We start from the raw sequence: 13,600 nt of genomic DNA, 5'->3' as shown, positions 1-13,600 counted from the left end.
GATTATACTTGATGGGTATGATATGATCAGGAAACATACCACTTTTTTCCTAGCCCTTTTGTCCAAGAGGCTTGATTACAAGGAAGGAATCTCAAACAACCAAACACCCAGGGATTTAAAGGCAATTATTTGTTTTTCTGACAAACAACAGGGCGGGGCGGGGGAAGCATGATAAAGAAGAGACAGATATTATCGTTGAGGTGGAGCGGTGAGCTCAGTTGGACACGGAGGGTGGCAGGCCAGGACGTCGGGTCTGGATGATTTTTGGCTTTGGGGACGTCTTTGGATCCTCTTCTTCCTCTATGTCACTGTCACACACGTGTACCACAACACTTGGGGTGGACTCAGTCCCTGCATGGAGCTCATACTTCTCTCCTGAAAAACAAGAGCAACGGGGGATGAGAGAGGGAGAGGGTTTATGAATAGAATCTTTACTGAGGCTTGCTTGGGAAATGAGAACATTTTACAGAAGAACATTTCACAGTATCTCAGGAAACCTGGGATCCTTTCCAGGGACACTATGGGGCAGTGGAAAACGGGATGAGCTTGACCTCTCATTGTATCCCAGTTCGACCACCTTTTAACTGTACAACCCTGAACAGGCCACTTCACCTCTCTCAGCCTCAGCATGCTCAACTCTGAGCTTCAAAATGGTAATGCTTGCACTCCATAGGATTGTGGTGAGGACTGGCACTTTTCAGTTTCTCTTTATTTCCCAGCACTACCACTAATTGGTGAGTACCCTTCAACCAATTACTTCACTTCTTCATCTTTTGGATAAGGCAGTCTCTTTGTTCTCTTCCAGCTATGTAACTCTTATAGCAGGACATGCTCCAGAATGGAATAAAGGGGGGTCATTGCTTATCTGGGATTTGCAGTGGTTACTGGGCAACTGGTTAGATGGCTGTCAAGGTCCCTCTGGTCCCAGGAATCTGTCATTCTTGATCAGTTCATCATACTGTCAAATTATTACTAGCCAAAGAACTGCCTGTCTTTGTTTCACTTCAGGAAGAATTTATTGAGCATCTCTCACAGACTGGCCCATTGCTAGTCATACAGGCTACACAGCACAATTAAAAAAAAAACAACATATCTGTGCTTTTCACAAGAGCACAGCCAATGGCAACATGTGGAAAAGGAAGTGTCGCAATACACCATGTAAGCGGCATATATGTCAAGGTGTCATACGTTAATGTATTTCAAGGACTATGGTACCATGCTGTGATAGCAATTAACTATGAAAGCTTCTCAGTGGAGGTGACAGTTGACCTGAGTCTAAAAGACAAGTGGAAGACCTCCAAGAGATAGGCAGGAGGAGGCCCATTCTCTATCTGCATGCTTGTAATTTCTCAACTATTGACATACTTATCTTAATCTTCACCCAACATCCCCCATCCCTTACTTTCCATCCCTCATGAATCAACAGAAAATCTAAACACAGTGTTTCCTAGACAATGGCTCTCCAGGTCTCATTGGATCAAGTCCTTAGAGGAACATAGAAATCCCTGTGTAATTGCTCACTGATCTTCACATTACCACCACTAACTCCTTATCTGCTTTGGTCAAATTTTGGTTTACTTGTTGGACCCCAAGCATGAGAGTTACATTTTTATACTCACAAAACCAGCTGTGATTATTTGGCACAGTCTCGCCTTGTTCTAAGAGTTCCCTAAAACCTGTCCTCTTTTAGGATCAAAGCCAGACACTACTCAGCCCAGGAATCCTGCCTATCATCCTCAGTCTGGAGAAGAATGTGCCCCTTCTGGGTGATTACAAGTGTTGTCAGTCCTAATGCTGCAGTACTATTTGTGAACTACTGTTCACAGGTGGTAAGTACCATAGGTTAAAAAAAAAAAAAAAAAAAAAAAACTCTTGCAAGGTACAGTTTTAATTTCTGGGTACTGATGTTGGTAATGAGGAGCATAGATGATGCAGTAGGTACCAATGCTCTTCTAAGTGATGCTGGGAAGGGGGTAAACATTCAGGGTCATGGTCGGGATGAATGGTCTTCCCCAAAGGATGTTGAGGTCTTTGTATCCTATATTGGTGAAAGTGACCTCACTTAAAAAAGTAGGATCTTTGCAGATGATTAAGTTAAAATGAGTTATTAGGGTGGAGCCTACTTCAAAATGGCCAGCATCTTTACAAAAAGGGGAAATTAGCACAATGGCACTCTCACACCATATGGCACTCTCAAGCCATATAAAGATTGGAGTTACTCTTTCCTAGACAAGGAATCTAGGAAAGAGACCTGGAATAGATCCTTTTCCAGTACCCTCAGAGGGAGGAAGGCTTTAAACCTGTAGAATTTGAGTATATTTCAGAACAGCCAATACATTTTTTGGTTTTAGATCGCAGAGTCTGTAGTGTTTTTTATACAAATACAAACTATCAAACTAATACAGGCATAGCACCCCAAGAATGTTCTCTTCCTGGTTAGAGTCAGAGAAGCCCTTATCAGACACTCTCAACATACTGGTGTGGAGAGCACAGTCTTTCCTGCATGGCAGCAGTGAATACTTCACAGAATAGTCAGCATTTCCCTGATATTGGTAGTGAAGAGGGATGGAGCTGGCCAGACTCAAAGAACTATGGTTCATGATGATGATAATTTCAAGGCTAGATTTGGTGAAATTATAAGGAGGATTGTGTCAACAGATATGAAATCTCTGACATAAGCTTATGTGAAGCAGTTGATTCAGGAGATGCCAGTGACAAAGAAAGGTGACATGGAGCAGAATCAGGAAGGAGACATGTGCTGAGTGACACTATGGTCTGCTTGCACACACACACACACACACACACCCATCCCCAGGGCAGAAACTGATAGAGCTAACCGATCATGCCACAATCCATTCCCAAATTACTACATATATATTCTGGTAGTTGTAGACACTGATGTTCATTTAGCTGTGAGTCCTATTCTCCTGAAAGGATTTTAATCAAAGTCTCAAGGTAGCAGAGCCACTTCAGATATAGCCACGGAGAGGAGTCTGCATCAAACCAGTTTAATATGAGTGTCACATGTAAGTCAGGCTGGCAGGCCCTGTAGATAGTATCTTGGGGCAGTGGTTCTTGAACACCTTACAGTTCACTGGGTGCTTGTTAAAAACAGCATTTACCACTATTAGGGTGCAGTAATATGTGCCTTGGCACCTAGCACTGTCAGATGCTTTTTTGGTGTTTCAGGTCTGTGGCCACTGTGGGCTTTGCGTGCCAGGCAGGAGGCTGTGGCCTATGTGGGGACATCCGCTCACGTAGAAGGTGCCCTCCCTTCCTCCATTTTGCATGATAACTTTTTCACAGGAAATGGGGAGAGTACAGGTAGAGGAGCATGCAGGGAGGGATGCTGGCCAAGTGCAGAGGAGAAACCCAGATCAGCTCTGTGGCCACTCCCAGCCCGCAGCAACTGCTGAGCTTTGGCTGAGTTCTCATCCTTGCTGCTGGGTGAAAAGCAAGTCCCTTAAAATTTCACAGCAAACAAGACTGACTTCATTGTATCCAGGGCTTTGAAAATCTCTTTCCCCCGAGAATGCTTTTCAATTCTGCGTGAGACACACCCTCAAACAAAAGACTGAGAAAGCGACCAATGCGGTGGCTCTGGTTATGTAGGTAGGATTTCTTTCAAGTTCGCACACTTGGAGAAGCAGCAACTTTTGAAGAAACACCAATGGCCAGAGCCTCCCTGGTGGTGCAAGGGGTTAAGACACAGCACTATGAAGCCATCTGCAGCCACTGGAGCACGAGTTCGATCCCCGGCCAGGGAGGTGACCCACATGGCGCAGCAGACCTCTTCTGACTCGCCCACTGCTCCCCTCAGCAGTGTAGTTCAGTCAGTCTGCCTGTTCTGCTCCCCACTCTGTCTCTGGTAAATCCTCTCACCCCACCCCCGAACCTCTGGTTTGTACCCAGTTCTCATATGTATAAATAAATAAACCTTAAAAAAAAAAAAAAAAAGAAACAGCAATGGCCTGTTCCTGGCTCTGCTGGTTGTGATGCTGGGATGAGACGGCCAGCAGGCTCTCTGATGCCAGATACCAGGTAGCATATGCCGTGGGAGGGTGACCAGAAGATTGTGGGATCTGGGTGCAGTGGTGGTGATTTGATGGCAGGAGACTCAGGGGGCTGATCAGATGTCTTGTTCCTTCCTTCATCTGCTGGCAAGAAGCTTTTTATTTTACTTCATTTTATTTTAAATTTATTCATTAATTTTCTTATATCTTTGTTTATTTTTGGACAGTATCTGATTTCTCCCCTCAGGTGTGGAATCTGTAGCTGCCTCACCATGACAGCACCCTGATCCATCACCACAATCCCTATGTTCTTCTCTCCCCTGTTTTGACCCCTTTTTCTCCCCTAGTGCACTGGCAAGAAGCTTCTTAAAAAATTGCAAAGGGCCTCCCTGGTGGTGCAAGGGGTTAGGCACAGCACAGTGAAGCACAGCACAGTGAAGCTATCCTCAGCTGCTGCTCCCCTCAGCGGTATATTTCAGTAGATCTGACTGTTCCACTCCCCACTCTGTCTCTGGTGAATCCTCTCACCCTCTGCAACTCTGGCCTGTAGCCCAGTTCTTGTATGCATAAATAAATAAATCTTTTTTAAAAATTGCAAAATACACACACACACACACACACGCACACTTAAACTGTTTGCTTGCCCTGGTTTGTAGAAAAACATTCCCCTGAAGGCATCTCTAGTTGCATTGTGGTAACCCATTCCAAAGCGGATGCTTTTCTCTAGTACTGGGTGTGGGGAGCACATTAAGGATGTGGGGGGGAAGGTGCTCCTTGCAGGGCAACATTCATGTGGCGTTAATAAAGCCAGATTGGTTGGTAGTAGAGCTATTTTATTACTGTGATCCCATTAACTCTGACATTTCACTGTTCTATTTCTGGAAATGTTCTTACTATCAAAAACCAGTAAAGCTTAACAGCTGCTGAGAGTCCACAAAATAAAAAGAAATAACTTTTGTCTTGCTGGATGGAATTCTTTTTTGGGCCTCTCTTTCCCTTAGGGCTTCAGCTAATTCCTGCACCACAAGGGGTGACGTCAATGCTGTCACCCAGCGCGGGGCCCCACTGAGCTCGGTCGACAAGGTGCCCCAGGGGCTTGTCCACCTGGTATGGAACAGGTCCTGTCACAGTGCAGGGACAATGGCCAGGTGACCAGCATTTCTGTGAAAGGACAAGCAGAGTTCACCCACCACATGCTCATTCTCCAGTCTGTTTTCAAACCGTCCTCTATACTGTGAGCAGAAAGGAGCCTAGAACCGAAAGCTTTCAGAAAATGCATGGATATGGGTTTTCCATCTCCCCCCATGAAACAGATTCCCAGTCAAACAAGTGCAACATCCTCTAGGACATGGTCAAAAGTTAAATCTGAGCTTCTGGAATGGCCAGCGGCTTCCAAATGTTCATAATAGATGCCTGAGGTCTATCTTCTTTTCTAAGTAGATGGAGACAGGCTGGTGATTCCTGCAAGTCTGGAGAAGCAGAGCCATGGGCAGCTGCTTCTTGTTCTCAGGAAGGAGAAGGTCAAGTCCCTCTGCACACCAGGGCCCCAGGGATGCGGTAACATGGCTCTGGCACAATCTCAGAAAAGTATGTTGGTGATGCTGGTTCAGCGCCATGGCAATTCTTCATCACGTCATTTTCAACATATGGGCCATGCATAAGTTGGCCCCTCCTTGAACTATCTCTAAAATAATCAGTGTGAGTATGTCTGGTTTGTAAAAGTCAGCATAATGCAGACGTGTTAAGGGTGGGAGAATGATCCAGAGCTATATTTAAGTATGTTAAAGCTGAGTCGAGACTGTTCAGATTCCAAACAAGAAATTTTTGTGATGGAGGGAAAGAGAAAACCTCCAAAAGCTTCCCTACCTCCTGGGACAAGAGCTTATTTGAGTTCTGCCAAAGAAGAGAGAAGAACCCTGCACTAGGAGCTTTCAGGATACAGCAAAGTCTAGACAGGCACAGGCTCCGATTTGCTTTTCCCTCAGTGTCTACCGCGGTGCTTCTCTGGAACAGCGTGACGCCCAGTTCGCGTCACCTAGAGGAACTACCTGAGATTAGGCATCCTGACATCTCTATATAACTCACGTCTCTGAAGTAGAGTTATTTATTTTCCCTGTCAATCTATGTTTCCTTCCCAACTATCACTTCCATCATTCTTTCAGCCTTTGAGGTACAAATTCTTAGAATCGGTCTGTCATCCTTAAATCTTCTCTGTCTTTCATCTCTGGAAGTTAATCAGTCACTGAGCATTGTTGAATGTTGTTTCGAAACATTTCCCTACCTGCTTACCCCCCCCCCCCCCCCCCCCCCGCTTGTGGTGACCCTGTCTGCGGTTCGCCTCCTCCTACGCACAGCGCTCTTAGCTGGCTTCCTCACCACAGATCTCCCTGCCAGAAGAAGCTTCCTTAAAAAAAAAAATATCTGCAGACTTCACTTTATCACATACTAGCGGTGTGACACTGGGGGTCCTATAGGATTTCTAAGTCTCAGTTTTCCTCACCACTAAATGGGAATCACCACAGTGGCCTTGGATACTAGGAAATACATATGGTCACATACTTGATGAAGCCCTCCCGAGATGCATGATATGATTATTTAAAGTGTTATTATTTTTATCATTTCTGGTTTTTGATGTGATGAACTAATTCACTCACTCCAGAGAAAAGTTAAAGGGCTAAGCAGCTGAATAATTGAGAGGAGCTTTTACTCACTGGAGGCACTGCAGTAAACAGGAATAAGGGGTGATGATGACCTGCTGAGTCCCAGGGTTCAGATCAACATTGGGTGTCATGGTACCATCCTCAAAATGCATTCATCTTTCCCCTAACCAATAATTCCTTTCTTCTGGCCTCCCCCCCCCTACTGGTAACTTTCTCTCCTTTTCCTTTTCTCTTTTGACCCATTTCCATACCTCTATTCCTTCAAGAGAAAAAATCTTAGGTTGTTTTTGAATGAGATCTCTGAGTTCTTTTGCTGAGATAGCGTGAACCACTTATTATAATTATATTACTTTTTGTGTCATTAATTAGTTATTTCATCTGGTGATGTTTTAGTGATTCCAAATCACTAAAGTTAGAACTTTAGCTTCTTTTGTGATAGCTATAGCTTGCAGTGTATGTAAGTGCTCAATAAATACATTATTGTTTTATAAAAGGCATCAACTTGACTTGACTGTGTATGATCAGCACATAGCAGACATGAATGTTTCTCCCATGGTTTGTGTAAATTTTAGCTTTTCAATTAAGCTGAAAACTATTTAAGAGCAGCTATTTACCCTATTTTCAGTGAGCTATCAGTAGTAGGACATAGGAGATGCCGTAGACACTTGTTAACTGCCTTTAAAAAATATTTACTGGGGACTCACTAAATGCAAAACAGCACAAATCTTTGCATAATTTATATATTTAATCATAATACTCTGTAAGGTGGACTTCAAAATGTCTAGTTTAGATAAGAGGAAGCTGGGATCACACTTGGCTAGGCCAAGTTCAGTCTCAACCTGTCTAATTTCAAAGACTATGCTCCCAGTCATTCCCCAGTCCTGCCTCACCTCTCACCACCCCCGTGGCTCCATATTGTCCAAGATACTTCACTGGAAGGAAGCCTACTTTTAACTTTTTCTTGTATGTAGTACATTTTCATGGCAACATACTTTTAGTGATTATTTGTTCTCTAGCTAAAGATAGACTATTTCTCTTGCATCTTTGCTTCTTTTTGTTTGGCCAGTTGCTAGTTATTTTAGATATGGTCTCCTTCACAATGATTCTTCTCAAAAGACAAGCAAATAATAAAAAGAGGAATATACATTATAAACAGAGTTCATTGATATCTCTGTGGCAGCTTTGAACTTTGGGAAACAGTCCTCTATGTTTCCTTCTTGCTTTCACTTTATTGGTTCTCATATTAAAGATGAATTCTCAATAGGAAAGTTGTGTTTTGCAAAGATGATTGTGTTTTGCAAAGATGGTTGTAATACTCGTCCAACATTACTCTCCTACAACCTTGCCTCTCTTTCTCCATCAAGGTCTGTTCCCACTGTGTTCCCTCTCCTCACATCTGAGCAGGCCTTGAGGCCTGCCTTGACCAGAGTGCTACTCCTTAGTTCACGAAAATGCACTTCCAACTTGCTCCACCAGGGTGTTCACTCTTGAAAGGAGCTCTCCTCCATGTTGTAAGGAAGTCCAAGCAGCCCATGGAGAGGCTCACATACAGAGGACCTAGGGCCTGGACCCACAGCCTAAATGACCTCTTAGTCAACAGCCACAGCAACTTTCCAGTCATGTGTGAACCATCATGAGTATTGTTCCAGACCTAGCTGAGTTGTCCTGGTAACATGGCACAGAGCAGAAATGAGCTGTCCCTCTAAGCCCCGTTCAAGAGCAGATCTGTAGGTAGAAGAAATGATTGCTATTGTCTTAAGCCTAAATTTTGGAATAGTTTGTTATGCAGCAAAGGGTAAGAGTATACTCATTTTGTTATAGATCATGTACATTTTGTTCAAAGCAAGCCAAGCCACTACGGTTGAATTGAAATTAATTGCTGTTTGCTTCTTTCGCCTATGCTTCAAATGTTGTTACGGTAGAGTGGACACGTCACCAGTGCTAGAGGTTCCTTCTATGTCTGGAAACTCCATTAGCATAGCACTCCAGCTCCTCTCTTAGTTTCCTCAGTTGAAAAGTAACACCTGCCGGATAGATAACTTTGGGGAAAGAACCAGAAGTGCCCAGCTCACTCCTACCTTTCCCTTTGATTCATCCCTGTCTGTGAAGGGCCTTGTTCTGCTCTGCTCCTGGCCATGGTCTAAACCCAGTAGAAAAGACCTGCCCTCCTTGGGGCAGTCTGACATTTCGCATCACTGTGGCTATGTGAGTAAAATTGCCTGGTTCCTGATGTCAGAATTAGGGAGCCCTGGCTATTGCGCAACTCAGTCACGTATTCTCAGCTTTAGCCTTTCATCAGAACAGACTTGGCATTAGTGGTTTCATGTCTTTCTTCTTGTCTAACCCTCAGGTAGTTCTAAGCTAATGAGAGAAAAAGCAGGAATCAGCTATGAAATGACTGAATTTGAAGAATGAGTAATGGCTGAAGGCAAGTGCTAAGACCATTTCCTATAGGACCCTTGAACATAGAACCTCTGGGTAGTGTACCAGAGCTAAGCTTTGGATTAAGAAGAATGAAAATTCCAGAATTAAAATCATGTTGGGCTTGATCATTTCTGAGAGGCACTGCAAGCACTCACCTCAAATATTTTTATTGTGAATGTGTTTTTTTTTTTAAATAAGAGTAAGTAGGGAACCTCATCTTGAACAATAATTAAAATGGAATTTTTAGGTGTGTCAGTTTTTACTGAATATGCTGCCTGCTGGTGAGACTGAAAAAGAGTTGGGGATGAAAGGAGTTCACATTTAGATTTCCTTTCAAGTGTTAGGTTGAGGACTTGATCAAATTTGGCAAGAAGACCTACAGGCTGTAGAGTCCCTGCTTACTGATTCCTTGTTAACTGTAGAGTGGGAGGTGCAGGCACTGAGCAGCTCCCTGACCACTGGAAGAGGTGGGAGGACAGAGGGAAATGCTGGGAGCAGGGCAGCGTGAGGCGTGAGGGCAGGGGTGAGGTGCAACTTACACTGCCATCCTCTACCCAGGCATAGGCAGTTTTTTTGAGCTTCTATGTCTTTAAACCTCTCTGAGTCCTGGCAGAGATAATGCTGGTTTGACTTTGGGTCCAAAGGACTAAGTCACAATGAAAAGCATGAGGAAGTTTCCAAAAGTTGCACTATTTTTTTCACTCAGTTATACTATTGAAGAGTATTTCAAAGTATCTACTCACAAATTGTCACCCCTTATTTTCTTTTCTTCCACAGGGAAGCAAAAATTGTGTGTGTGTGTGTGTGTGTGTGTGTGTGTGTGTGTGTGTGTGTGTCCTGGGAGGGGGTGAGGGCAGTGGATGACACTTCTCTCTCCCATCTACCCCTTTTCCCCTCTTCTGTCTGTTCCCACACTGGTCCTCTGGTCCCACAGGAGCAGCCCTTGCTTCTATGTCCATGACAATTGTGTCCATGTCACATTTGAGAATTACTTGATACAGCAAAAGTGCGATCAGTGTACTTCTTAAGCAAGGGTGCTACACTACACTCCTAGTGGTGGCTGAAAGATGGGGATTTATTTTGTTTTGTTTTTGGTTGTCATAGGAACTGGGTTGGGTGTGGATACTGACATTTAGTAGGTGAGGCCCAGAGACACGAACAGTACTGCGACATGGAGGGCTGTCAATTCCAAAATATCATTGCTTCCATTGTGTGAAACACCGAGCCTGGAACTTAACATGGGCACTCACATTTTAATTAAGATTTGGCTTGGAAATAAAAATAATAATAAATAGGTAACACACTCTGAACATTTATTAAGTTCAAGTTTGAGCATATAAATGTATGTGGGGAATCTCATTTGGGGTTTGCAACAATCCAATTTTACTACTGAAGATGAGGCAGAGGAAGGTGAAATAAGTTGCTCAAGATCACGCAGCTAAATAAAAGGTAGAGCCTGGATTCAAACTCACATCCTGAGTTTTAACCATCCTAAAGCAAAAGAAACACCTCTCTACATGTTGGAGTTTCATTTATAGTTACAAAAAAAGGGGGTAGCTATTTCAGAATAGAGGGATATATTAGAAATTTAAAAAAAAAATCACAGCTACTTGGTAGCTGCCTATTCACAAGAATAATCTGAAAATGGAGAAATAATTTGTTTTCTAAGTTGAAGTGGGAAGAGGGAATCAGGATTAAAAGAATTATTCCAGGGAGGAAAATCCTCTGCAAATATTTTTTCTCTTGTATTCTTTGTGCTTCTATGAACTCATATTAAATTTTGATCAATCTGGGAGAAAAATGTTGTGGGTAGACTGGAGGGCAGGAACAATCACTGAATAGCAACTTTGTCCTTTTTCCTTTGTGCAGTAGCTGCTTCCATCAAAGAATATTCTGTTGGTCCTGGTGACAAAGAGCATAAAGCAAAGCACAGACCAACCCAAGTATTTCACTGGCAGTTCAGAGAACAAGTCCATGTAAAAATCAAGCACCACCCACGAGGACCTGCACGTCACCTTTTGACGGGTAGACACTATTCCGAGTGCTTTTCATGCTTTAATCGACGTGATGGAGGGAACATCGCCGAGGATGCCCCACTAAATGATGCTGCTCAGAGCAGAATAATCATAACCCCACCAGGGATCTGGCTGTTACTACGTGCTAGGCGCTGTATTCAATGCCTTGTGTATATTAATGATTCCATCTTCATGATGATCTTGCAGGCAGTCAGATAATCACCATTTTTTAAAAAAAGAGGTGTAGCGGGGTGAAGAAAACTGCTCAGGGTCAGCACAAACAGGTAGATCCAGGATGCCAATTGAGAGCTACTGAGTACCAAAGCAGGGTCACCACGGAGCCTCTGGGACTTAGGAAGAAGGCTCGGAGTCGGGGGAGAAAAGACAGCAGGGCCCACCAGGCTGCTCTGCCTCAGGGTGCTAGGATGATCTCCTGTTGGAGAAGATTATCCATCTGAGTGACTCTGGTTCATCATTCTCCTCATGACCCATCCATCCTCAGTCCTGACCCACATCAGATCAGAGGAAGAAAACAGAGGGGGTCTTTGTAAGTTGGAGGGGAGTAGGAGAGGAAGAGAGGGGCAGGGAGAGAGAAAGTGAGAGAGAGAGAGAGAGAGAGAGAGAGAGAGAGAGAGAATTCTTTTGTAGTTTTTGTTTTTTTTAATAAGATTAGCTTTATTTCAATACAAGAAAGTTTGCTTGTGTTCTGGGAGTTTCCTCTAAGACTGGATTAGAGGACCATTTATCTTCATTCCCTCCTGAGTCATTCAGGACCTAAAGGACTGAGTCACAGTGAAAAATATCAGAAAGTTTCCAAAAGTTGGAAATGTGTGTGTGTGTGTGTGTCCCCATAGCTGTGGGAAATCAGCAGGTAACTTAAGAACAATAAACAGTTAAATAGCATATTTGAATGTGGGTGGGGTTCGGGACTTTTGTAAACTTCCTGATGTTTTTCACTGGAACTCAATACTTCAGGTTTTAAATACCAATAATTACTCAGGAGGAAAAACGAAGAGTTATAGATGGACTGTCTACCCTCTAGCTCTGGCTCTGGCTCTGCCCCTGTTCCTCTATCTCAGTCTCATCTCCAACTGAATGGCTGAGGCCCTGAATTAGTGCTTGGGGCAAGAAGTAGAACCTTAGAAGGAAGGCAAAGGCAAGACAGTCTGAGGCAAACATGGAGAAGGGATGGGAAGATAAGACTAGGGGGACAGTGATGTAAAAATTATATAAAATTAAAAAATTTAAAAAAATAATAGGGGGAAGGGAAAAGGGCCAATGTGAACCCTATGGGGTGGGGTCAGAAGGCAATGAGGGACAGAAGGAAGAAGAGCTGTGTGGAGGTGGCCTGGAGCTCTCCTCTTTGGGAACAGACACTGCTGCTGTTTTACCTTTCCTGATATAAGGATCCTGGCTAAGGAAATAGCTTACACACACACACACACACACACACACACACACACACATTTTGGTCATATGATCTACTCTTTTTTTTAGGATCTATTCTTCTATAGTGTATATGTTTTACCTGTGAAATAAGAAAAGGAAATGTTTTATATTGCTGTTCAGTCATGACTGATGAGATTATGGAATATATACCCAAAAAAGCCCTTTTAATTTTTTTTCTCCTGCCTTCAAAAGGCGACAGAAAATTGTGAGCATGTGTTCTATGATCCAGGAGCACAAATCCACGTCTCTCAAGTGTGTGTGTGTGTGTGTGTGTGTGGGGGGGGTGTTGCAGGAGGTGGGTGTGTGTGGGGGTGTGTGTGTGATATGAGGAAACCACACAGACTAGAACATCACAGACTGGCTGTCTTATTTGCTTTCCATATTCTGTGATCAGAAAATGGCAATGTTGAACAAGAGCTGAGGCTTATATAATAGTCATACCTCATGTACCACAAATAAAGGTGTTTATCTATATTTTAAAAATGGCATCTTCTGTACCTTTGAATCAATGAGCCTGGAATAGAAAATGCTTTTTCTTTACAAGTTACACACATTAATGAAATATATTTTCCATTTGGGGGAACAATGTATATACAGCAGCAAAAGAGCAAAATTGCTTTACTACGGCATGTTTTGATGGAGAAGAATTTTGAAAAAATATCTAAATATAGCAAATGTAGGCAACTTGAAATTCGAGTACCATTTTAAGCCCTCCTCTGCAGTTAACTAAAATTGATCTCCCTAACAAAAGCTAAAAATAGCAGGAAGAAAAAAGGGACTAGACAATGACTTTTCATATCACTCCCTGCAGGCATTTCAGTGACAATGACCTTCCAGAACCATCTAGAGAGGAGGATAAAGGCTGGCATTTCACATCCCACCTCTGATTTACCACCCATCTCTATTTTGCCATTTTTGCTGATTGGCATAGCTCAAGCTGTTTTGCTGGGCTGGGTTTTTATTTGTCCTATTTTTGTTTCATGTCAGAAAAGAACACAGCACTACACCCTTTTTGGAGTCAGGAACAACAGACAGTATA

General features: G+C 43.2%; 1 protein-coding gene across 2 annotated transcripts in view; it reads right to left on the bottom strand.

The window, feature by feature from the left end:
* Positions 1-214: 214 nt before the first annotated feature.
* Positions 215-13,600, bottom strand: part of RCAN2 (regulator of calcineurin 2) — a gene marked incomplete at both ends in the record, with an annotated part of 210,509 nt that continues 197,123 nt past the window's right edge. For both annotated transcript variants that reach the window (XM_084228067.1, XM_084228068.1), the window contains one exon: positions 215-375. In XM_084228067.1, the coding sequence (XP_084084193.1) occupies positions 215-375 (161 nt within the window). The remainder of the gene's footprint in view (positions 376-13,600) is intronic.

Source organism: Talpa europaea (assembly GCF_964194135.1).
Source record: "Talpa europaea genome assembly, chromosome: 2".
Classification (NCBI taxonomy): Eukaryota; Metazoa; Chordata; class Mammalia; order Eulipotyphla; family Talpidae; genus Talpa; species Talpa europaea.
This window is presented reverse-complemented; position numbering and strand designations above follow the sequence as displayed.